General features: G+C 56.3%; 6 protein-coding genes across 6 annotated transcripts; 2 read left to right on the top strand and 4 right to left on the bottom strand.

Annotated features, from left to right (window-relative positions):
* Nucleotides 1–789: 789 nt before the first annotated feature.
* SPSK_08331 (transcriptional repressor NF-X1) lies at nucleotides 790–4,866 on the top strand (the record flags this gene model as incomplete). The annotated part of the gene is made up of 1 exon (XM_016734931.1): nucleotides 790–4,866. One exon carries the CDS (start codon nucleotides 790–792, stop codon nucleotides 4,864–4,866), a length of 4,077 nt encoding a protein of 1,358 aa, XP_016588452.1.
* Nucleotides 4,867–5,699: 833 nt separating this feature from the next.
* On the bottom strand, nucleotides 5,700–8,476 carry SPSK_08506 (ubiquitin carboxyl-terminal hydrolase 9/13; the record flags this gene model as incomplete). The annotated part of the gene is made up of 4 exons (XM_016735101.1): nucleotides 5,700–7,950; nucleotides 8,044–8,057; nucleotides 8,132–8,275; nucleotides 8,441–8,476. The coding sequence occupies 4 exons, from the start codon at nucleotides 8,474–8,476 to the stop codon at nucleotides 5,700–5,702; spliced, it is 2,445 nt and encodes an 814-aa protein (XP_016588451.1).
* Nucleotides 8,477–15,208: 6,732 nt separating this feature from the next.
* Nucleotides 15,209–16,381, bottom strand: SPSK_09427 (solute carrier family 25 (mitochondrial phosphate transporter), member 3; the record flags this gene model as incomplete). Its single annotated transcript, XM_016735999.1, has 1 exon — nucleotides 15,209–16,381. The coding sequence occupies one exon, from the start codon at nucleotides 16,379–16,381 to the stop codon at nucleotides 15,209–15,211; it is 1,173 nt and encodes a 390-aa protein (XP_016588450.1).
* A 1,660-nt stretch (nucleotides 16,382–18,041) lies between these two features.
* SPSK_09863 (cystathionine beta-synthase) lies at nucleotides 18,042–18,648 on the top strand (the record flags this gene model as incomplete). Its single annotated transcript, XM_016736431.1, has 2 exons — nucleotides 18,042–18,128; nucleotides 18,214–18,648. 2 exons carry the CDS (start codon nucleotides 18,042–18,044, stop codon nucleotides 18,646–18,648), a joined length of 522 nt encoding a protein of 173 aa, XP_016588449.1.
* A 468-nt stretch (nucleotides 18,649–19,116) lies between these two features.
* SPSK_09708 (uncharacterized protein) lies at nucleotides 19,117–19,935 on the bottom strand (the record flags this gene model as incomplete). The annotated part of the gene is made up of 3 exons (XM_016736279.1): nucleotides 19,117–19,364; nucleotides 19,427–19,793; nucleotides 19,882–19,935. The coding sequence occupies 3 exons, from the start codon at nucleotides 19,933–19,935 to the stop codon at nucleotides 19,117–19,119; spliced, it is 669 nt and encodes a 222-aa protein (XP_016588448.1).
* A 1,865-nt stretch (nucleotides 19,936–21,800) lies between these two features.
* SPSK_09291 (NAD dependent epimerase dehydratase family protein) lies at nucleotides 21,801–23,122 on the bottom strand (the record flags this gene model as incomplete). The annotated part of the gene is made up of 3 exons (XM_016735866.1): nucleotides 21,801–22,434; nucleotides 22,537–22,837; nucleotides 22,921–23,122. The coding sequence occupies 3 exons, from the start codon at nucleotides 23,120–23,122 to the stop codon at nucleotides 21,801–21,803; spliced, it is 1,137 nt and encodes a 378-aa protein (XP_016588447.1).
* Nucleotides 23,123–23,482: the final 360 nt, after the last annotated feature.

The following is a 23,482-nucleotide window of genomic DNA, read 5'->3' as shown; positions in this document are numbered from 1 at the left end:
GTTCACAAAAACGAAATAAATAAAAAGGCAGGGATTGATGGAATACTGTATTATGGACTCCTTCGGTCATTCGCTCTCCGTATCTCAGCTGAGGCCCACAAACGGCAGCAGATGATTATGAGTCGACCTTTGTTCCTTCCGCTGTTTGAGGAGCTGTACCTCAGTCATAGTACGGAAAGTGCCACCCGGAGCGTTTCTGAAAATTTTGGGGCGCTCTTGCCACCCGGCCTGAAATTCTGAAAGTGTTGCAAATAGGCAGGCAGTGCCATCTGCACCTGCCGCAGCGTACAGTAGCGCAGGTGTATTCCCCACCGTGTGACTCCCTATTGCAGGACAAAAGCTTACAAGGCGGAAAAGTTGGCGAACGACACAACAACAAAAAAGAATGACAAAGAACGAAGCTCCAGGAGACCACCATAAGTCGCTCCAGAGCCGGCCGTTGCTCTGTTTCCCTGTATTATCACTGTTCTCTTTCCTCTCATATTTATTTTCTTCCTTTTGCAACGTCAAAACAGCCGTCAGAAAGTCAGGATACATATTACGCTTTTGAATCTGCTTCGATCAAGCGCTTCTCGCATCGTTTCTCGCCATATATCGATATATATCACGATATATCACGATATATATCTTCACTCGCTTGTACAAAACTCGTTTGAGCATGCAGCGACTCTCGTCTACCACGTACACCATTATCCAACAGCTTAAACAGCCAGACCGACCAGACGTCGCCAATTCAGCCGTCGCAAGCACAGTCATCAGAAGACGCTGCGTGCAGCCATTACATTGAGCATGTCCGCTCCCACGTCGGGCTTGAATCCGACGGCGAGTTCATGGGCACCCCAGGCATCCAGCCCAGGTGCTTCAACGGCAAGCCCAGTCGCGCAAGGTACAACACAGGGTGTCAGCCACCAATTGCCGTCGCAGCCTCCGCAGGTCTCACAGCAAGACGGCGTAGAGTCACGTCAAGGTGCCGCCCGTGGACGGAGACAGCGTCCTCCAAATGACGCTGGACGGGGACGTGGCAGTCGGCCGCCCATCCAACAGAACCGGCCCGTAGTCCAGCAGCGTCCTCCTGCTCTGACTCAACAGCCGATCCAACAGCAGGCCCAGCAGGAGGCCCAGCAAGAGTCCCAACTGCCCGAGCGGGGACGGGGAGGTCGCGGTGGACGGGGAGGAGCAGCCCGTGGTGGGCGTGGTGGACGGGGCAGAGGCTCGTTGATAGCACCGCCGCGCATGTTTGGTGACCAGCTATCTGGACCACAGGCTCCAGCAAACGGACACGAGACGCCACAGGCACAACCACACCTGTCGCGCCGCGCTCTGGCACGTGCTGCACGTGCGGCTGATCAGGCAGCACGTCCGCCCGACCTGGAAACAGAGGGCTCCGCCGCCGGCTCGGTCTCGAGCTACGGAGCTCCCAGGGTGCCGCCGTCGACCGCGCCTGACCTGCCCACACGCATGCACGAGGACATTGACTCGGGCAACTACGACTGCCCAATCTGCCTCAACGCCGTGACGCGCGGCTCCAAGATCTGGGCATGCTCCATGTGCTACCACGTGGCGCACTACACGTGCGTGTCGGCGTGGGTAAAGCAGGCGCTGAACCAGGGCCTTGCCCTCGAGAAGATCCGCTGCCCGGCATGCAATACCGAGGCAGCGGCGGCGGCCGTTGACATTACAGTCCCACGCGGAAATGACAACGGCAGCGGGACCGGCGGTTTCTTTGGCCGCAAGCTGTGCTGGTGCGGCAAGCAGAAGACGGCCGGCGTGGCACCTGCCGCTCTGGCCCCGCACTCGTGCGGCCGAATCTGTGGCCGCGCGCGTGCCGACTGCCACCACACGTGCCCGAGCCCCTGCCATGCCGGCCCCTGCCCTCCCTGCCCTGAGATGGGTCCGCTCGTGACGTGCTTCTGCGGCAAGGAAACATCGACCAAGCCGTGTGCCGCAGGTGTCCAGCGGTCATGGACCTGTGGTGCGATCTGCGACAACACCCTCGCCTGCCGCATGCACAAGTGTCAGAGGACCTGTCATCCGGACGACTGCGGTGCGTGCACGGTGCCCCTGGCGTCCACCTGTTTCTGTGGCAAGACACGACAGGACATCCCCTGCAAGGCCCGCGAGCCCGCACAGTCGTCGGCCAACTACGGCCAGCTGGTGTACGGCGGCACGAGCATGTCTTCGTTTGAAGGCACCTTCCGCTGCGACACTGTCTGCGGCCGCGCGTTTGACTGTGGCAAGCACTTTTGCAAGAAGCCGTGCCATGCCCAGGACGCGACGCCGACACACTGCCCGGCCTCGCCCGAAGTCATCACGCACTGCCTCTGCGGAAAGACGCTGCTTGGCTCGGCTGGTGGGGATGATGCCAGTCCGGCCCGCACGTCGTGTGAAGACCCGATTCCGGCCTGCGACAAGGTCTGTGGCAAGGCCCTGGACTGTGGCCACAGCTGTCCTGCGACCTGCCATGCGGGCGCCTGTCCCCCTTGTGCAATGGTTGTCAATGCGTCCTGCGCATGTGGCCAGATGTCGTCGCCCGTCGTCTGCAGCGACCGCGCCGCGCGCGACGACGTGCAGTGCGAGACCGTCTGCCGCTCCTGGCTCAGCTGTCGGCAGCACCGCTGCAATATTGTCTGCTGTCCGGGTAAGCCCAAGGCCGCGGCGCGCATGAAACAGCCCAAAGGGCGCAATGCTGCTCGGGGCTCCGCGGCACAAGACGAAATCGAGGCTGAGCATACCTGTCTGCGCCCGTGCGGCCGACTCCTCAAGTGCGGCCAGCACACCTGCCCACAGGTCTGCCACAAGGGCGCCTGCCACTCGTGTGTCGCATATGTTCTAGAGGATATGAGCTGTCCCTGCGGCCAGACAGTCGTGTCGGCGCCCTACTTGTGTGGCACTGTGCTGCCAGCCTGCGACGCGGACTGCCCGCGACCACTGCCTTGTGGCCATCCCTCGATTCCTCACCGCTGCCACGACAGCCAACAGCAGCCTTGTCCGCGCTGCCAGCGTCTCGTTTCCAAGTCGTGCCTCTGCGGCAAGCTGGTCCTCAACCGCGTGGCCTGTGGCGCCGATAACATCCAATGTAGCAACATATGTGGCAAAACACTCAAGTGTGGCGTGCATGCCTGTAGGCTACCGTGCCATGCCAAAGGCAAATGCGAAGACACGACCGAGGTGGACGGAGACAGCGCTGTCTGCAGCCAAGTCTGTGGCCGGCCCAAGGCCACCTGTGGCCATCCGTGCGCCAATCCATGCCACGGCGCAGACGACGTCTGCAGCGAAGTCGAACCCTGCGGCGCCGCCGTCGAGGTCACCTGCCCCTGCCAGCGCCAGACGCGCAAAGTGCGCTGCAACGTGTGCACTGCAGACCCGACGCCGACCCACCGCCGCCCCGAGTGTGACGACGAGTGTCTGCGTATCCAACGGAATGCCCAGCTCAAGGACGCCTTGCGCATATCCGACGACTACAAGGACGAGCACCTGGTATACTCGACTGCCCTGATGGAGTACTTTATGGCGAACCGCGACTTTGCGACCGCCCAAGAGGACAAGATTCGCGCGTTTTTTACCTCGACGCCGTCGACGCCTGCAGAGCCATCCGGATCCGTGGCAGTGAGTGGTGCCGACAAGGCGTGCATCTTCAAGCCCATGAAACGACATGAGCGCCAGTTTTTACACATGTTGGCCGAAAGCTTCAATCTGCGCAGCGAGAGCCGTGACGTGGAGCCGCACCGCTACGTGTTCTTGACCCGCCCTCGCACTGGGACGCCGGCCGTGCCAGACATCTCGCTGGCCGAGAGCGAGGAGATCTACCTGCACCTTCGTGACAAGGCCGAGGCCGAGGAAGCGGAGCGTGAGGCTGAAGTGGCCTTGGCAGCGTCTCTCAAAGCCAAGGAGGCGGCACAGGAAGCGGCCCTAGACGACGCGTTCCGCCCCGCCGAGCGCAGGCGGCCCTACAACGCCATCTTTGTGCCCGCTGCCTTGGCTGCGGCAGTGACGGCCGAGAACAGCGACAAAAGCAGCAACATCAACAACGCCGACACCGCCACCATCCTCGACAACGACGCCTTTCAGACAATTGTCGAAGCCTGGCACGAGCAGCAGCAGCAAGAGAGACGGTGGGCGCCCTCGTCTGGTCTCGGCTCTTCGACGTCGCCCATGGTCGCGGCTGCGCTCCACCAGCATACCGTCCAGCCCAGCGGTGATGTCATCCTGCGCGTGCTCATCCCGGCGGCGGCACCGGCCGTCGTGCAGCAGCTGCTCCTCTTTTTGCTCTCGTACATGAACGCCTGGTGGTCGCCCGATACCGGCAGCAGCAAGGAGAACCGGCCCGCCCTGTGCCATGTCGACGCCCAGTACAACATTCTTCGTCGAGGGACGAAGCAGACAGCAGCTGGCAGCAACAACGCCAACACCATCTGGGACGACGACGACGACAACGACGACGATAACAACGACGACCAGTGGAACATTGTCGCAGGGACCTCGTCCGCTAGTCGGCAGGCCGCCACGCCTGTGAACAATAGCGCCTCCGACACCTCCGGCCCAGAGCGGCTCCCGTCGGCCAAGCGGGTAGTGTTCAAGCTGCGCCAGAAGCAAAAGACGGCGAGTATGATGACGACCGCGGCTGCGCAGGCAGAGCGCAAGCGGTGGTTGGCCATCCTGGCGCAACAAGCAACGGACGAGGAGAAGGCGGGCGAAACGGACAAGACGGACAAGACGGCCGCGGGTGAGGAACAGGAAACCGACGACGAGACGCAAAAGGTCGTGTTGCCGCACGGTGACGAAACGAAAGAGCGCGAGGAAACGGAGGAGCTGCGCACCGCACTCGAGCGTGCCCTTTTGGCGGATGAATCAACGTCTTCCTCATAAAAATGAAGAAAACCCATGTGGCATGAAGCCAGTGCCTTTGATTACCTAGCTCGGAGTGTGCGTCGGGATGCCATGGTGGTTATATTGCCTGATTGCCATGTTTGGTTTTATGAGATTTTATCTATACCAGAGATATGAAGAGCGATGGCATTGCAGCCATTTATCTAGCGGGCAAATGCATTAAAGAATGAGAACTGGGACGAAGGACGTTAGCCATGTGGCATATTATAATAATTCACTAAAATTATATTGATGGAAACAAGATGAGTAAATGAGTAAAATGACCGAATATGCCCTTGTTTATTGCCTAAGATGTTCAAACGTATTGAAATCCTTCTCTGCTTTCCAATAGAGATCCAAGATACTCCACGGTTCAAAGGAAATGAAAAGGCAGACAGAGAGGTAAATACAGCAAGCAAGCCACACCATTACTACTTGGACACCTTTTTTCGGACGCAATAGCGATGAGGATGCAAAGGGTGGAAATCGCGCAAGAGTCGGATAAGAAAGAGTATATGGCCCTTTTCATATATACAAACACAAAAAGAGAGTAGAAAACCAAAAATTAATGGGAAAAATCAAACGGTAAAATGAAATGACCACTTCAACACCTTGGATATGAAGAAACGACAAGAGCATCGTCAAAACACCGACCAGTTACAACAATAATAAAAACTTAGATGCGGGTAATACTTCGTCAAACATTCCACCAAAAGTAGGCTTCAACCAAAATATGCCCACCGAGGCGCTTCAGCCCCCTTTTCTTGCTTCTTCCTCTTGCACGTTGTGTCGGTGCCATGTCTGCGCACCACGGCTAGTTCGTCGCTGCTCCATTAAAGGAACGTGTTGCTCTTCTTTCGGCCCAGGCTGAAGCTGAACCGCTCTTTGCGCACCGGCTTGTCGGCTTGGGCCAATTCAGGTAGCGGCGGCAACGATGTTGGCGACTGTGTTTGGGCCAGTGGCGCCGTCGGTGGAATTGCTCCGTTGGAAGAGGCCACGCTGCTGCCGTTGGTGGACCCATTGCTCAACGCCGTGGTCTGTTCACTGCTGAATGGTGACTCGGGGATGGTCGCCTTCTCCAGCTTTTCTTTGGCCAGGAAGTTGAAGCTCTTGCGCGACATGGACTTGCTACCGCGCCCACTGCGGCTGAGGAAGCCGGCCGCCTTGCCACCACCTGCCGCGTTGTCGATGCTGTTCTTGCGCGCGTCCTTCTCCTCGGCTGCCGTCTGCCTGCTCGCGGCAATCACCCTCCGCATTTCCTCGGCATCGGCCTTTCGTTGTGCCTCCCGCTCCTTTTCACGTTCCTTGCGCTGCCGCTCCAGCTCCTTCGCATTCTCCTTCTCCTGCACCTTTCGAGCTTTCTCAGCCGCCTTGGCTTCTCTCTTTTCGCGCTCCTTCTCCTCCTTGAGGCGAGCCGCCTCCAGCTTCGCATTCACGGCTGGTGCAGGCGGCACAACCGGTGCAGTTGGCGTTGGTGCTGCTGGTGTTGTAGTCGAATCGGAGACGCCCGCTGGCAAAGGTGGCACGTTAGGTGCACTGGAGATCGGCGTTAGAACGGCTCCGGGTGCGGTCCTTGCGTGCTCCAGGCCGATAAACTCTTCGCGCAGATCAGCGGGCGAGGCGACGGCCGGTTGCGTGACTTGACGAGACAGGGAGCCGGTGCCGTTCTGAATTCCGTTGGCCCGCAGGGCCTGTTCTTCGGGGGACAAGGCCAGGCCGGCGCTCATGTTGGCGAGCCGAATTTCCTCGAGACCCTCGAGCTCCTGCTCCGCCTGCATCTTCTCAAACGTGGTCTCCTGGTAGAAAAGCACATACGCGCACGCGGTCCCGGGCTTGTCGCCGAAGAAATTGCGCACATAGTGCTTGTCAACCGGCTCCACCATTTCGTCGTCGAACAAGATCCAGCCACGCTCTTTCGTCTTAATCACTGAGACGTAGTGTCCGTGGTACGCATTACCGCCAATATGTATCACAACCGCGTATAGTTCGTACAAGCGGTCTGGGTCTTGGGCTTCGTCGGTGGTGTTGAACATGCGCAGCTGGTAAGGGTAGACGACACGATGGAACAGTTTCTCGAGCTTGGTGTAATCCTCCGAGTACTTGAAGCGCTTGAGGTGCAGGGCCAAAATCTTTGGCAGCCGCTTGATTTTCATGCGTTTCTCGGCCTCCTGAAGACCCCCACAATGGTCGCAGTGAAACTTGTTACGCTCGCACAACATCTCTTCGGCGGAAAATTTGCGCAGGCAGGACGTAACAGACGAATGCTCCTCCAGATCGATGGACAGATCAAGGAACGTCTCGTCACGCTGTGACGCGGACTCGCAGGTCAGGCACCTTGTCTCCGACGTCAAAACGCCCTCGAAGATGTCATGCACCCAGCCCGACCCCGGCGTGGAGGTGCCGTTTGTCAATGCACTAACAGACTGGCTGTCACCAAGTGCTGCCTGAACGGACTTCTTGAGGCCTTCCTTGTCCTCTTCCTGGCGCTGCAGGGCGGCCTCCTCAACGTTCTTAATGATGTCGTTCAGCATCAGGCCGTAGAATTCGTGTGCATCTTGGTGCATAGATGTGCGGAAAAGTTCGTTGTCTCTGCGGAACATATCGAGAAGGTGGATGGGACTAAGCACGCCGGTGCGGGAGTCGCTCTCGATCCAGGCCATAAAAATGTCCTTGACGCTCGTAAATGTGCTCTGCTCCATACCATATGCGCTCGCGTTGTCTGTCAGATCGAGCACGGGACCCTTGATCATCGCCTGCTTCTTCTTGTATTCAGGTGTATCCGGCTTGTCCTCGGGACGAGTGCCCTGCTGGCCATTCGGTTGCTGGCCTGGGTTGGCCGCTGGCCGTCCCTTGACTGTTGGTTGCTGGGGAGTCTCCTTGGTGACAGCGGCAATGGCAGCGGCGGCGGCAGTCCCTGGCACGAGTGGCGACTTGGGCGGAGGTTCGGAGGGCTTGCGAAAGTTGACGACAACCTTCCTTGGCTTGCCGTTCGGCGTGCCAGCCGGGGAGTATGGTGGGAATCGAACGACATTTTCGCGGAACGTGTCCGAGTGGTAGAGTGCTTGGAGGATAGAGTTGCAGTAACTGGACAAGTAAAGCAAGTGTCAGTGATTCATGGAGCGATACAGAGTCGGGTGGTCTAAAGAAGCGGGAGGGTACTGGAGTCTGAGAGTGTACCATGAATTTCCGAACTGCAAAGGCAATGTATGTTAGCTGTGCACTCTAGGGCGACGTTCTGTCTTTCACGCGAGGGGGAGCACCATACGTTCTCAAGTCCAAAAAACTTGTCTGTTCCATCATCGCGAATCGGGCCGGCATTCATCAACATCTTCTCGAGCGGAGTTTGCTCCGGCGGTGGCTCCTCCTTCTTCTTGTTCTGGGCTACGTTGTTGGTAGCATTTGCGGCGGCCTATACTCGACGGAAAGAAACACAACCGTTAGTGGGTAGTTCTACATTGTTGGCGAGTGACAGGAACTGCAAAAAATTGACGGATTTGTCGCGCGCGGCGTAAAGGACGACGTCAAGGCTGGTTGGAGGGGACTCGGAGTGTTCAAGGTTCTCTGCGTGACTTACTGCGCTCGGCTTGAGCTTGCTCAAGAAGGTCGACATGGTGGGCGTGCAAGCCTATAGGGCTTGTGTAACGCACGACAAAAGTAGACGTCGAGGTAAACCCAAAAACAGGGAGCCAAAGTGGTATGCGAAAAGGGAAAGGGAGCCAGCGGGAGAGCTCGAGCAACGATTGGCACGAGACGTCGAACGTTTGCGTATTCGAGATTGGCGTAAGCACACTCAGCCTCGCGGCAAATAGGCGTACTTCATTCACTGCACAGCTCGGCGGCGATAACGGCAGCGATGGCAATGGGAGCGATGTTCAAAGGCGGGTGCCAGTTGCAGCAGGGCATTCGACAAGTCGAGGCAACGGTTCGTGTGACAAAAGACTTTGTTTAAATTCGGCTTCGTCGGTATCGCAGCGTGGATTGCTTTGTCCGGGGATCCTCTGTGTCTGCGGCCTGGGTCAGACAGCACAAGTCTGTTTGACTGTGCCTCTTTGTGGTGCGTGGCGTTGTGTTTTGTTGCAGGGGATAGGAGTCGCGCCGTGCGTCGAATCCTTGCCTGCACGATGCACGTCGTAGTTGTCTTTGGAACGTCTGTAGACTGGTTGTTTGACGGTGGATTGTTTCCTTCTTTCTTCGACTCTTCGTCCTTTGACTCTCGCTCCTTGGTTCGGCTGCTTGCTCGATTTCTCCGAACTGCCACAGGCTAACACTCAGGCCGTCTCGTCTATGTTGGAGGCTAGCGATTGGCGTGTGGACGAAAAAAAAGTGAGAGGCAGCAAACAGGCAAAGGCAAAAGGGTCGGGTCTTTCCTTTTTATTTTGCTAGTTTGTCACTCGCGTTTTTATTTCACCCTTTTCAATTCGGGAAACCCGCCGAGAATGAGGGAAACAGAACAGTGATGAAGAGTAACAGGACAGAAGGGGGAATGCGCCGGACTCGGGGCCTTCTTGTCTGTTGGGGATTCGTGTGGTTTCGAAGTTTTGTGCCGGCGTCTTTCGGTTTCTATCGCTTGGTTGTTGGCGCTGTTAGTCGAATCAGTGGTTTGGCGCTTCGTCTTTTGCCTGCGTATTCAGTGACAGTCTTGTGCTTCGTCGCTTGAACTTGTGAGTCGGGAAGATCAGTCGTTCAATGTCTTGCTCGTTTTCAGTCTTTTCGTCTAATGGGGTTGCCCTCTTAATACATTTCTTGGTGGCTCTGGGGTGAGCTATGGCGAAGACCGAAGAGGCAAAGTGCGGAGGAGACCTGGCCGTGGCGGAGGGACAGGGAACACGGTTCGACGGTGCACCAGCACCCACTATTGCGACGAAGTGTGCGGAATCCGGTCTAGGTCGAAGACTTGGGGAGGGGAAAGAACTATGTACGTCGTATCCTCTGGAACTTTGCTAGGAAAATGGCGCGCCAGAAAATGAAAGGCAGCCAGCCAGTTGGCTAGGTCGGGTGCAGTAAAAACGAGTTGGGGATTTTTCGAGGTATGGACGCAGTAGAGAGCGTGTTCTTTGGTTTAGAAGGATCCTGGGGACGGAAACGCAGGGGAAGGCTGGATCGGCTAGTCCGTTGTGAGCCAAGCACAAAGCACAAATGGACAAGTGCAGGCCAAAGTGTTGAGGAACAGATATGGCGAGTTCGTTGGATGGAGAACAAGCCAGAAGCTAGAAGCTTGAGATGCTGCGACGAAAGGCGAATGCGTAATTGGTAGTTTGACGTCGCCGGAATCGACAGAGACGGAAGAAGACAGAAGGAGACAGAAGAAGCTTGGACGGGCGTATATGTGTGTCGTAAAGATTCGATAATCAGTCACGGACTTGGACAAATAAAGGGAAAGAGAAATAATAAAAACAAGAAAATCGGGAAACGGCCAAATCGCAGGCAGGGACCAAAAATAAAGAAAACAAAACGAGGCAAAGGCCCTAGCGAATCGCGAAACGGGACGGATTTCAAGGGTGCACAGCCGGGCTAGAGGGAAGCTGGGACGTCGAGGCTCGAGGCCCGGTGAAGCTGGGCTGCCCAGGTGTCAAAAGTAAACGGCTGGGCGTCGTAAGGCGACGTCAGTGGGAAAAGGCGGGATGGCTTCAGTCTGGCGAGACTCAGTTGTGGGCACGAGCAGGGCGGCACGGTGAAAGACGGTTCGAATTGCTGGTTTCAAATGGCCGATGCAAAGGGTAGCCGAGACGCAAAGCTGGGACGCACTGGTCAAGCGGTTTGGTGGGCAAGAGGACGAGGCATTGACATGCCGTCTTGACGGCGGCTTTAGCGGTGCAAGTCGATGCGATGTAAGATAATTACCTGGTGCTGTGTCGACCCAGAGCATCCAGGGACCACTAACAGCTCATGTGGCAACCACGGTCCACGCACTGGGTGGTGAGCAACGACAGAGTGGGTTGGTGATGTCTTCGGTAAACGACGGGAGAAGAAGAATGAGAAAAGGGAGACAAAAGGCAGTCAAATTTACAAACAACAGAAAAATACACAAGAGACAGGTGCCAAAACGAAGAGCACAGAGAGAAAGGAAGGAGCTTTGGATATGTAATTCGTAGAGAGGAAGGCGCACTCCAGCGCATAATAAGGTCGCTGTTGGCTTCCGGTCCAGGGCTTGGACGTTCTTGGCAGGAGGGAACGAGAGGCCAAGGAATCAGAACACAGGAAGGAGCTCAGTTTGGGAAGGATCTAGGTTGCGGTTTCTCCGTTCGTGGACTACAGGACAGGCGACAGCCGTTGAGAAACGGACGCGGCGCCAGGTCGACAGCAGTCTTGTCTTTGATTGCAAGATGATGATACAAGCTTCGCAGTACTTCATGCACCTTTGTCGGCTACTGCAACGATACTACGACGAACGGAGACCCGGACAGCGCCGCCAAGAAACAAGTTGGGGTGAGATGGAATACCTTTTTGCCTCTCGCCAAAGTCAGTCGTTCCTGCCCATTCTAGCCATTCTCGTGTCTTGCGTCAGGCGGGTCATGGATCGGGAAGGAGGGGGGACTGCGGGCGACTTTCTGGGTTCGATTCTATGCTCATTGCTCGTTCGAGCAGGCGCGGACGGCGGAGACCAGAGCATCGTCCGCACAGTTCGCTGGCATCCTGTTTGTTGCTCCACGAAACACTTTTTGTCGTGGGCGAACAGCAAGGGGCAGGTAAAGAAAGCAATGTTCGACGTCCGCTTCTGGCTTCGTTCCCTACTCCTCCCCCTCCCCCCGTTGCAGCGCTAATTTTGGTGTGCAGGTGCTGGGAGCCATGGGATTGGACCAGCAGGTTTTTACCCCATCAGCAAGGGTTGTGTCGCTCCCTCCACTGTCTGTGCCTCGTCTATTTAGCAATAGGTGCAAAAACAATGGGGTGCCAAAGACCGGTGCAGGGGACCTGTATTTCCGACGAAAGGCGGAGGAAAAACGGCCCCAAGTGGTAGAAGAGGGGGGGTGGACCATGAGGCGACATGCGCCCACTGACAAAAGGAGCACAACACGCGACTTTGGCGCTAGGACTTACGACGGAGTATCAAAGTCAGCTACACCCCGAGAAGTCACAGTAGACAACCAACAGACAAGCATGTTCAACCGGCAAACAGTCAGAGACAACCCAGAGGTTGGCAAGAGTCTTCCAACGCGGTTAGCTGCCATGTTGCTTCAGGGACATTCGCAATGTTCATGTCTTCAAGAGCATCCAACGTTGCATCAGTAGCTGAGCTCGAGTTGGCTAGGGGGGTGGACGGCCATGCAGGGTAGCAAAAACGTCGGATGGCGGGTACGGATTATGCGTTGCAGGGCGCAAGAACGGACAAGGCTTGATCGAGTGCCACAAATCCCCAAAACAGGGTGGCAATGGGGAGGGTTCCTCTGTTGGTTTTCACAGGCAAAATAGAGAGGGGGGGAGCCACAGAACAGGCAACGACCAAAACGAATTGGAGATGTGGCAAGTCGGCGGTGGACGGATCGATATGGTGATTTGTCGAGCTGGCAATACTCCGTATCCTGCCTGCCCTGAGCATGCTTGGAAATCAGCCCTTTCTCCGTGTGCGTGGAGAAGAGAAGGCCTCACGTCGTAAACGAAACGGCGGACCGTGTGGAAGAACCTCAAAGCTGGGAGATGACGAGGCCAGACGAACGGACAGCGTCGTCCAGGAATAGCGCCTGCCCTTAGCTGACATGACAGCGTGGGCCCCTGGCTATCAGCATCCAGCACTCTCCTCCAACTTACCACGTGAGAAGTGGCAGGCAAAGAGGGCCCTAAATGCCCCATTCTCTTACCTTTTGGCGGCAGGAGTTCCACGCTGATGCAACAGCGCCAAACACTTTAGGCAGGTCCCCGAGGCAGCTAAAGGCGCATTTTTCCAATGGAAGGTACTTGGACAAGGTGGGTGAGCCCGAACCGCCAGTAGTTATCTTCGATACCAAAGAGAAAGAGCAACGAAGACGACTGGGAAGGAACTGCCCGGCGTAGCGCGCCGATGACCAGCGTCGCAAGGAGCACCGCCCGCCAAATATGCGCAACGCAATGCCCCTAAGACCATGTGGGTTTGGCCAATACGACAATGCACGATGCTCCAGGCTGGTCACACGTCTGTTTGGTCCTCTTTCTCGTCCCATCTTCTTTGGACTCGGTCTCTCTCTTTGGACGCAACCCGACACCACGGAAAGCACAAAGTAGGCAAGAACGACGGCCAGAAGTGGGGTCACATATCCGACACCGACCGTCTGTCAGGCCTTATTTGACACTGATTTGCAAAACGTCAACCCTTGGAAAGGACCGGGTAGAGACAACTTCACGGGAAGAAAGAGGGGCGCGTGCTAACGCTTTGGTGTTCTTCGTGCGACTTGTCAGAACATGTTAGGCTTGCCAGGGGACGGCGGCTGCTTTTCTTGTTTCTTTGTTGATTTTACAATTTTTTTAACTCCATATTTTATTGCTTTATTTGGCACCTTCCCCAACCACGTTTTTGACGGCCATGGTTCGCCAGGTGAGCGGGGAAGGGCTAGCACGTTTGCGCTACTTTTAGGCAATTGCAGGGTCCAGAAATGGCGAAGCAGGGGAAAGAACAAGGCAGACGCTGTCTCAAACAAAATGTGAGAGGAACGAACGACCTCAAAAATGCCACGCGGAAAGCGGCAAGTGCTGTGGTGTGACGAACCACAGGGACGGACGGCCTATGGCCCTGCTGGGAAGGTGAGCGACACAGTGCGTTGTGCTCGATGGGACACGCCAGGGCAAATGCACGAAACTTGCAAAAGCAAGCGAAAATCAGCCAAAATCAGCCAAACCAACACCCGTGAGACACTCTCTTAGCCTTGTCTCCAGTCTGCATCAGTTCACCACCGTGCCCCTCTATACGAGCGGCGACGGACAGGGCATGGTTGCCACCTCTTTTGAAGGGCGCAAACAAGGACTATGACAAGCTAAACTTATAAGACTGCTGACAAAATGCCACAGGTAGGGCTGGATATTGCATGTATCTTACGTCGTACGATGTGCTACGAGCGATCCGGTTTGCTCTCCAAGAAATCGGGTTTAGGGCGTTTTAAACCGAGAAAGCGCCGCATGACAGCACACGTCGTAGGAGGGGAAGCGAGGGGAGCGGTCGGGGACAAGGAGAATGAGCTGGGTGAGAGCAGACGAGAAGAGAGACGGTTGACACGCTGCTGGCATAGCAAATTACCCAGACGAGATACTCGTGTTGGCTGTTGGCTGTTGGCTGATGGCACACGATCGGATGCATCAGAGTCAGTGTGTTATTGAAAGCAGTTAGACTGGCTGACTGTCTGCATGGCTGTGCTCTCTTTGGTTTTGGAAAACAGAGGGCTTGCGGGATCGGGAACGGCAAATGAGGCGCACTTCCCTGCTCCTTTCTCTTGTTGGCTGTCTTTCCGGCCTTGCTCTTCTGTCCGTCTCGTGCATCCAATGTGCTGTTGTTCGTGATGCAGTTCGACTGAAATGTGTCCGAGGCCAAGCACGCCGTCGTTGAAACCCACACTGAATGACATTGTAAAACCCTAAGCATGACAAACGTCCTAGGGTATCCGATGGCGCATGTAACCCAAGGTCTTCAACGTACCTTTGTAGAGAGAATGGAGTCCTAAGAGCCACCAAAAACGACGGACCGCGCAGAAGCGATTCTGACTTGCATGACAGCCATGGAAAGATCGGAGGACTCTGGGAGCGCCAACGCCTAAACCAGCACACAAAATAGCAAAGCCACCCTGATGTATTTACGGAGTGGCGTGGACTGGCGGGACTTTTGGTGTTCTGGATGTAGCGTATGTCCGATGTGTGCTTGTGAGATGAGAAACGGTAAAGGCCAGCCTCCGCGGAGTTTCAGTTGTGCACTGGCATGTATACAATGCGATTTCATGGAAATACGAACTGATACTCCATTTCTTGTCTCCACCGCTCTCCTTTCGCGGACACTCTCCAGCCCGTTGCGTATTTTGATGGAGCGGAGGAGGGCAGGACTACCAAGCATGTGAATGCTTAAACATTTGTTCAAGCCGAGACAGCGGAGAAATGATGTCTGTCAAAGTGATTCACTGATTATATTGTACTAATTTGGTTTTGTTCATTTTGTCGACGAAAAACTGCAGAAGAAACAAAACCGAAATTAGAAGAGAAAGGAAAGGACAGAGACGAGGAAGGAACAATCAGCGTGGCCGACAAAATAGACAATCTGATGAAATTCGAACGTTCCAGAAAGGTCATCGATACTACAGTCGCTCCAACATCGGCATCGGAATCAAGATCGAATCGACATCGAGTCGACATTGGCACTCGACGACCATTCCGAACGGCTCCCGCTACCTCCCTACTTCTTCTGCTCCGGCGGCGGCGCACCGCCCGTCGTCGGCAAGCCCATGAAGATCTTGAAGTAGTCGTAGATCATCCACTGCAGACCCGTCAGCGTGCCGATCATGATGATGCGCACGCCCAGGCCGTTCCACAGGCCGCCAAAGCCAATGTCGCCGTAAATGCGCGACACCACGGCGCCAAAGGCCTCGCCCGGCTTGCGGTACGCATTGAGCTTGCTGACCATGACGTCGGCCGGGTGCGAGACAATGGCGCACAGAATGCCGGCCAGGTAGCCGCCCGTAAACGACACGCCCGTCTGCGCAGCCTTGCTGTAGTCGCTCTTGGCGCCGGGCAGGCGGGCGTAAATCATGTCGACAATGGTCTCAAAGGAGGCAAACTTCATCATGGTGTAGGGGATCTGCCGCGCCCACAGCGGGTACAGGCCCTTGTAGAGGCCGCCGAGGCCCTCGGCCGCCATGATCTTGCTGATGCCGTCAACCGTGCCGCGGTACGGGGACTGCAGGCTGCCCTGCATGCGCACCTTGACCGCCTCAAAGGGGCACAGGGCAATGTCGGCCAAGAACTCGGCCGATGCCGACGCCGCCAGGTAGACGCTCGTCTTGTAGGTGTGGGCGCGCTCGGGCCCGACAATGTCCGAGTACGTCTTCTTGAAGTACTCGTACCAGCCGTACTTGAACGCGCCCTGCGCCGAGTAGCCAAACAGCGTGGGGCTCCAGCCCGTAAAGATGCCGCGCAGCCCCTCGGCCCGGTAGATCAGGCCCCAGCCCTGCACGTTGCTCTTGTACAGGCTGGAATCGACCTGGCGACGCACCTTGACGAGGTCAAGCGGCGTGACCGCCGTGTGCGTCAGACCACACGCCAGCAAGCCGCCAAATGTGCACGCAGCGTAGTAGCTGCCCGAGTACAGCTCGATGCCGGGCGCCTTGGCCGGGGGCGTGATCCTGGACACGGCGTTGGAGGCCGCTGCGGTGCCCTTTTCAAATTCCTTCTGGGCCTCGGCACTGAGATTCTGCGCCTTGCCCTTGGCGTCATCGACGACGGAGTACGCGACACAGAGTTCCGGGCGGAACGGGGGCGGCAGGCCACGCGTGCCTGCGGGGCCGCTGCCGGTGGTGTTGAAGCCCCTCTTCAGGGTATCGGGTCGCGGGAAGAAGAACGACGACGCCATGGTGAGCGATGTATCGGAAAGAGGGGAGACGGTAAGAGTCTGGGTGAAGGCATGGGATTAGCGTTGGTAAGAAAGTGCGGCATCGCGATATCTGACGATGCCAACGAATCAAGGGACAGCGTCCAGAATCACGAATCACGAGCCAATCTACAAAGAGTATACTTACGGGGATGTGTAGAGAATCAGGGCGGCAAAAAAACAACGATGCAAAGCTGTTGTTGGCGATGCGAATCGGAATGGCAGTGACAAGAAAAGCCTTGGAGGACCAGATCACACAAACGAGAAATCGAAGCCAATCCAATCGAGATCGTTTGCCAAACTTGCTATTGACTAAGAAAAAATTACGGAGGCCCAGCGCAGGGAATGGGCGATACAAACTGATAGGCCCGGTTGGTTGCTCCTTCCCTCCTTTGTTTCAGTAACACCCCCTCCTTTGCGAAGCTCTGTTCCGGAAAGAACGGGCGGACGCAACTGTGCACCTTGCGGGCAGCAGCTACCCGGAGCACCAGCAACATCGAATTACCTGATCTGGACAGCAAAGCGGCGTATAAAGTACAAATGTGGAATCGCCAGTGCTTGGCCGTGCAAAAGACACAATGTCAAAGGATCGGGGTGTTGGCTGAGTGCTATCCCCGGGGCATGTGTGTTTTGTGCGCAATCTCCATGATGTCAGCCGGGCCAACAGCTGGTATGCTTCGGTGCAGGTACCGGACAACCTCATATTGCTTTTGGACACCACGGCGCGCTGCCTCAAGAAAACCAACTGCAACGACATGCTTGTGATTGCGCCGAAGAAGCCCTTCCAAACGAATGGCGACATGGCCGAACTTTTCCTGCTTTTCTGGTCAATTTGCATGTCGGTCCACGGGCGCACAGCACTCACACGAGCTGCACACGAACAAGCAAGTGACGTAATGAGTTAGAGAAGGAGCTAGGAGATCACCTCGCCTTTTTCTCCATGATGTGTCCTTGGGGCCATGCGAAGAGAAACACAAGGCTGGCTCTCGCAGCTTGATAAAGACCAACGAAAACTTCGAGAAGCATGCCTGCCGTTCTGTCCCCCGATGCCATGCTGAGGTCTACAACAGCAAATGTAAGAGCGATCGATCATAGCGGCCCCGCGTGCCGACGTCTTCCGTGTGTCTCCACCCAAAGAACGGAGCAACGCGGTTTCGCAAGTCATGTGCACAGGTATTCACACTGCATCTACACCAAGCAAGTAGCATCCAGCTGTTGATGTGCTCGAACGGAGAGAACGCGAGAACAAGAGAGAAGAATGACAAGCATTAGCAAACCAGAGAAACCGAACATTGTAGAAATCAATTGCGTGCTGCCCCGACGTGGGGGTTGACGAGGATGCTGGCCAAGATCTCACTTTTCAAGGAAGAACACGTGACCTGCAAAAGAGGCTAGTTGACGATGGAGTCAGACTGACAAAACGCCGAGGGTAGAAGCAAAAAAGAAGCAGTCGCCCAGTCCCTCCGAAACGTTGCGTCATGCCCAATGCGACACTCATCACCAGTCCCCAACGAGCAGAACGGACAGCAGGCTAGACGAAGTGACGTCCATTGTCAAATCTTACCTCCTAACTCGCTGCCGCAGCGACAACTTTGACCACCAACAACAACTCTCCCCGCACTTCCTCTCGTCTACCCCCACGATGGCCGACGTTGCCGCTCCGGCCGGCACCGCGAGTGCCGGCGCTACCGAGCCGTTTGTCTCCAAGTGGACTGACCGCTACCGGGGGGTGAGTCCTGTTGCGAAGTTCGGTCTTGCAGCATTCTTGCACAATACGAGCGGCCTTTTTATTTTTGCTAACCCACGTTCCGAAGGCCACCGTCGAGGACCTCGAACCGCCGGCCGCCCTCTCCCTCACCCCCTCCGACACGGTCGGCCAGGCCATCAATGCCGCCTTTGAGCGCGACTTTACCCACCTCACCGTCGTCGACGGCACCACGCGTGCGCTGCTCGGATACGTCTCGATGCCGCAGCTGCAGCGCCTGCTGGCAGCGGGCCAGGTCGCGCCCGACGACAAGCTGGGCAGCAGCGCGGCGATGACGCGCTTCGGCTTCCGGCGGCAGGGCCGTGCGTACCGGGTGATTACGATGCAGACACCGCTCGAGCAGCTGGAGGCGTTTTTTGCCGGCGCCATGACGCGGGGCGAGGCGCAGCAGTTTGCCGTGATCACGGACGAGCGGCGGCGATTTGTGCTGGGCGTGGCGACGGCCGCGGACTTGGAAGAGTTTGTGAAGCGGCGGCCGGCGTAGAATGGGAGGCCGTGTGGACGGAACGGGTCGTCATTGTTGTTGTTGTTTTGCTACGGTGTTCGTCCTCTCAACAGCATATGGGCGTTTGGGGTTACATGGTTTCACAACAAAGAAGGCAAAAAAGATGGTACCTGGGCGTCATGCGACGGCCACGATTCAACACGATTAGACGCAGTTCGATTTTCTTGCTACATGCCATTTCATACCGTCATAAAAGTCCCTTGTAGTATGTCTTCGTATCATTACGCGTAGTACGTCATATGTAGCTTACTCTAAAAAGGAAAAGCAAACATCCGACTACGAGGTACAGGAGCAGCCTCGCGAAGACCTGAATGGTATGGAGTGGCCCAACATGCGAGAAAGATCGACAGCAGAGAAGACGGAAAAATCATGTAGATTGGGAAAACAACAGGCACCTTCTCGTGGTCCCTTGTCCCAAACTCGTTTTCACACAACCGTGATCCTACCTTAGTAGGTCAGGTCGCCATCGTCGGCCTTGGCGTCGTCCAGCTCACCAAGGAAGTCGTAGATCAGCTGGACGGTCACGCGCTGCTGGCTGCTGCCCTCGCCCTTGGTGACGACGACGTTGCGCACGTACCGGCGCGTGCCGTCCTTGGCCGTCTGGAAACCCCACACCTGCGTCGCCTCCCAGCCGCCGGCCTTGTCCAGGTTCTTGACGTAGCTCACCAGCAGGTCCTCACCATCCTCCGGCCAGCCTGCACACACACACGTTAGTATTTAAAACACAGACTTTGTCATGGGGACAGGCGTAACGCACCCTCGGCCAGGAACGCATCGGGAAAGTCCTTGGCAAGAGCAACAGCAGCACCGGGGCCCTTGTAGAAGAGCGTGCGGCCGACAACGTGGCCGAACAGCCAATCGGAGTGCTCGCGGCGGCGGTTGTCGACGCAGCGGCGCTCGGTGGTGCCCTTGATGCCGCCGGTCATGGTCTGGTCAATGTTGATGTGGGTGACGTTCTCGGTCTTGGCGGCCCCCTCAATGGGATCCTCGCTGGGCTCGGACGGTGGCGCCTGGATCTGGGAGACGTGCAGAGTAATGGTGCCGGCGCTAATGGCCTTGCGCACGAGGAAGCCGATGCCCTGGAGGCTGAGGACGGCACCAAAGTCACCGGACAAGGACTTGTTCTGGGATGGGTGTTAGTCGCCGCCCAGCAATGAAACAGGAAATAGCACGGTTTCCCGTTCGGCCTTGGAGCTCCGTGCTGCTACCTACCATCTGCCATTTTCCGTTCAGGTTGTGGATGGTCTTGCTCGCGGGGGCGGCCATGGTGACAGTGGTGTGCGGTGTTGGTGAGGCACGAGGGAGAGGTGAAGTGCGATGTGGATGAGAATGCGGGGAAAACAAGGGGTGACTTGGGGGTGCTGGTCGGATGGAAATGGGAAAGAAGGAGAGGAAAGAGAAAAAGGCAGCCTGTCCGATGGAGCGGTTGCCGTAATATTAAATACTGAGTCGGTTATTCTGGGGAAGGAGAGACTGTCCTGGGGATGTACAAAGAGGGGAGGAGCTAACGAGCCAAAGTGGACATCGGGGCTGGTCGTTTCCCCAAGCAAACGTACAAAAATACAAGGCAAGCAGGCAAGGAAGGACTATCATCAAAAGAGAAGCCGAGGGGGAAACTCACACCAGCGTCACTTTCTGTTGACCTTTTTGGGCGAGACAAGGGTCTACTGGGTCTACTTTTTTCTCTTTTTCTCGCATGTGGTTACGGACCACTTTTTCACACTCACACACTGCGACGGTTTGCGAGCAAAACAAGCCCGTCGTTCTTGCCCGCTTTCCGCTAACCAAAAACCACTTTCACATGTTTTGACGTTTGTCCCTCGCTCTTTCCTCCACCGTACCCCATCCTCGTAATACCACCAGCCCCACCTGCGTCCCAAACCTTTTCCAGAGCGCATGCTTTTTCTGTGCGCGCCTGCGCAGGCACCTTCCATGTCGTCAGGCGGCCGAGCGATGATGAGAAATAGCCAAACTACTTCGTAGGCCTCCTTCCTGTTACGATTATCAAAGGGGAGCACACCTTCCCCTGTTCCGTCGTAGCACTCGCATAGTGCCACTCCCGGTTCCGAGCCGTTCTGCCGTCGCTTCCCCTGCAGCCATTACATGTGTCCTGCCCCGTTCGTTGACCTCACAGCGGTGGTCACACAGTCATGCACTGCGCCCAACAGAAGCCAGAGGCCAACACGGGCCACGAAACTTGAGCCTCACCTTGCCCCAGGTTTGGTCTTGTCCCCCTCCCCTGGGCCTACCCCTCATTTTCACACGTTCGGCCCCGTGCACGTACACTTGTGGACAATCACTAAAGAACGGCCTCGTTGGGCAAAAGCGAATCAGATCGCCATCATGTCATCTCGACGCTAAGCAAGGGCGGCGGGCTTTCGCTAAAAGTACCATTGGTCAAGGTGTGGCGCCGGCCGCCAGCCGCTGGTCATTGTCCCTTTTGGGCCTCTCCAAGAAGGGTCTCGTGGGGGTTGTTTCTAGGGCCACAACAACCAGAGCAGCTTGACGTACCAAAAACGTACTGTAACGTAGAAAGGTATGACTGAATCATGACGTATGACGTCGGTTCGGTAAGGGTACCGAGCGAAACAGCTGTTTAGGGAACAGGCTCAGCTGTTAGACAAGCAATGAGATGTAACCAAATGTATATTTTTCATGTGCAAGTTAAGTTTGCGTGTTATGTATATGTGTATGTCTTGGTCTGAGCATGCCGTTGGTGTGGAAGTACCGGCCCGTGTGTGAAGGATATCAACAATATAATTATAGATTTTTAAGACCGGGTGGACCGGGTGAAACCAAAATGTGCATGAGCAAAAGAACTCAAAGAAAAAGAAGAAGAAGGAAAAAAAAGAATAAAACGAATAAGAGAATAAGAGAATAAAAATGGCCAACCCGGACGAAAAAGAAAATAGAGCCCGGATATCGTAATGGTACACCGCTCCGGTATGCAACCGCAAGCTTCCAGAGGAGAATAGAAACAATGGAAAGAAAACTAAATCAGAATGGCCAGAATATTATAACAAGGTAAGATGTGCTGAGTAGGTTGTCACGAGAGAGGCGAGGCAGGGCGGGCGGTGGGGAGCACACCGGCCGCTCATCACGTACGGTCGGTCCATGCTGTGCGGTTCGTGCTATGGCCACCAGTTCATCTTCTTGTAGCTCTCAATCACCTCGGCCACCAGCTCCGCCGTGATTTCGGGTTTGCTGTACTGGAAGCCGACAACACGCTCCAGCCGGCTGCCGTTCATGCTGAGGTCTGTGTCCTTGAGTAGCTCCTTCTCCATGAAGGGCGTGAGCGGGCCAGGGCGCGTGATTCCGGCTGCTGCCAGCAGGTTGGCCCACGGCCCCAGCAGCTCGTCGTTGACGTCCTCGACGACACTGTCCATGTTCAGGCGCGCAAAGGTGCTAATGAGCTGGCCCTGGAAGCCGGTCTTGATGCCAAACGTCTCGGCAATGATGCCGGCCATGGTGCCCTGCGTGGTGGCGCCCTTGTCGACAACGTTGAACACGGGCACGGCGGTGCCCATGGCCTTGGCATCCCACTCCTCGCGGCCGCCGCGCTTGGCGTACCAGTGCGTGGTCTCCCAGAGCGCGCGGGTGACATCGTCAATGTGGACGGTGTTGGTGCGCAGGTCCTTGGTCCACAGCCACTTCATCTCCTCGTCGAGGTCCTTGTAGACGCGGGCCATGCTCAGTGCGGTGGCGACCCACTGCGAGGCGTATGGGCCGTACACGTGCGCCAGGCGGATGATGACTAGGTTGAGTCTGAATGGTCAGCAGGGTGTCCGATTTACGAATGATGCAACACAAGAAACAAAAACAAGAAACAGAGAAAAAAAAAGAGAAAAAAACAGAGAAAAAACATACCCCTCAATCTTGGCCAGCTGCTCCTCGGCCTGCAGCTTGAAAACGGCAATGCGGCTCCACGGCTTGAGCTTGTCGGACTCCTCGCTCGCCTTGGAATCGGGCTTGTAGACCATGCCGGTGCTGAGCTCGACAAACGCCTTGACGCCCCGCTTGGCGGCCTCTTGGCCGACAGCGAGCGACAGCCCTAATGACCGCAGGCGGTACACCTCGTCGTCCTGTGAATAGCGCGTCTCGCCGCCGCAGTTGAAGACGTAGTCCCACTGCGAGCCGTCATTACGGTCGAATATCCGTGCCAGTGACTCTACATGGAACGTCAATACACAGTGCCATGGCGCCAGTGACGTGACATGCTGACATTTTGCAAGGAATGCTGTGTGGACTTACGCTCTCTGCTTGCGTCGGCCTGCATGAAATTGGAGCCGGAGCACGCCTCTTTAAACTCGGGGGCCAGCCATGCCAGCTGCGGGAGAACTTTATCGACAAGGCGGATCTCCGAGGCCAGCTCGTTGTCGTGGATGTAGCGAGCGAGGAAGCGGCCAATGTAGCCGAGGCCACCGATGATGAGGACGGAGGGCTTGTCCGTCATGGTTGTGGAGTGGTGTATTGGCGGAGTTGGCGGGCGGCACAGCGTCGTCGAGTCGCTTCTGTTCTGGTCTTGCGTCCTGGTTCAGACTGCAAAGAACCGTTTTCGTCCTGTGTCGCCTAGTTATTTGGACCTGTATCTCGCGAGATAAATGAGCCCAGCGAAAGTACCCCGAATCGTATCGACCACCAACCAATTGCCAGTCCCTCCGCGGCGTATCGTTCCCGGGAGCTTGCTCGTTAGTTCTCCAGTCGCCCAGATGTGACTTTTATGTCGTTGGCGTCGTTTCGTGCTCTGCGCCGCTTGCAGATTTGTGGGTTGGCCCAGACAGCGCCGGCAGTCAACGCGGGGAAGGTCGAAGTA

This window comes from Sporothrix schenckii (genome assembly GCF_000961545.1).
Source record: "Sporothrix schenckii 1099-18 chromosome Unknown Cont44, whole genome shotgun sequence".
Classification (NCBI taxonomy): Eukaryota; Fungi; Ascomycota; class Sordariomycetes; order Ophiostomatales; family Ophiostomataceae; genus Sporothrix; species Sporothrix schenckii.
This window is presented reverse-complemented; position numbering and strand designations above follow the sequence as displayed.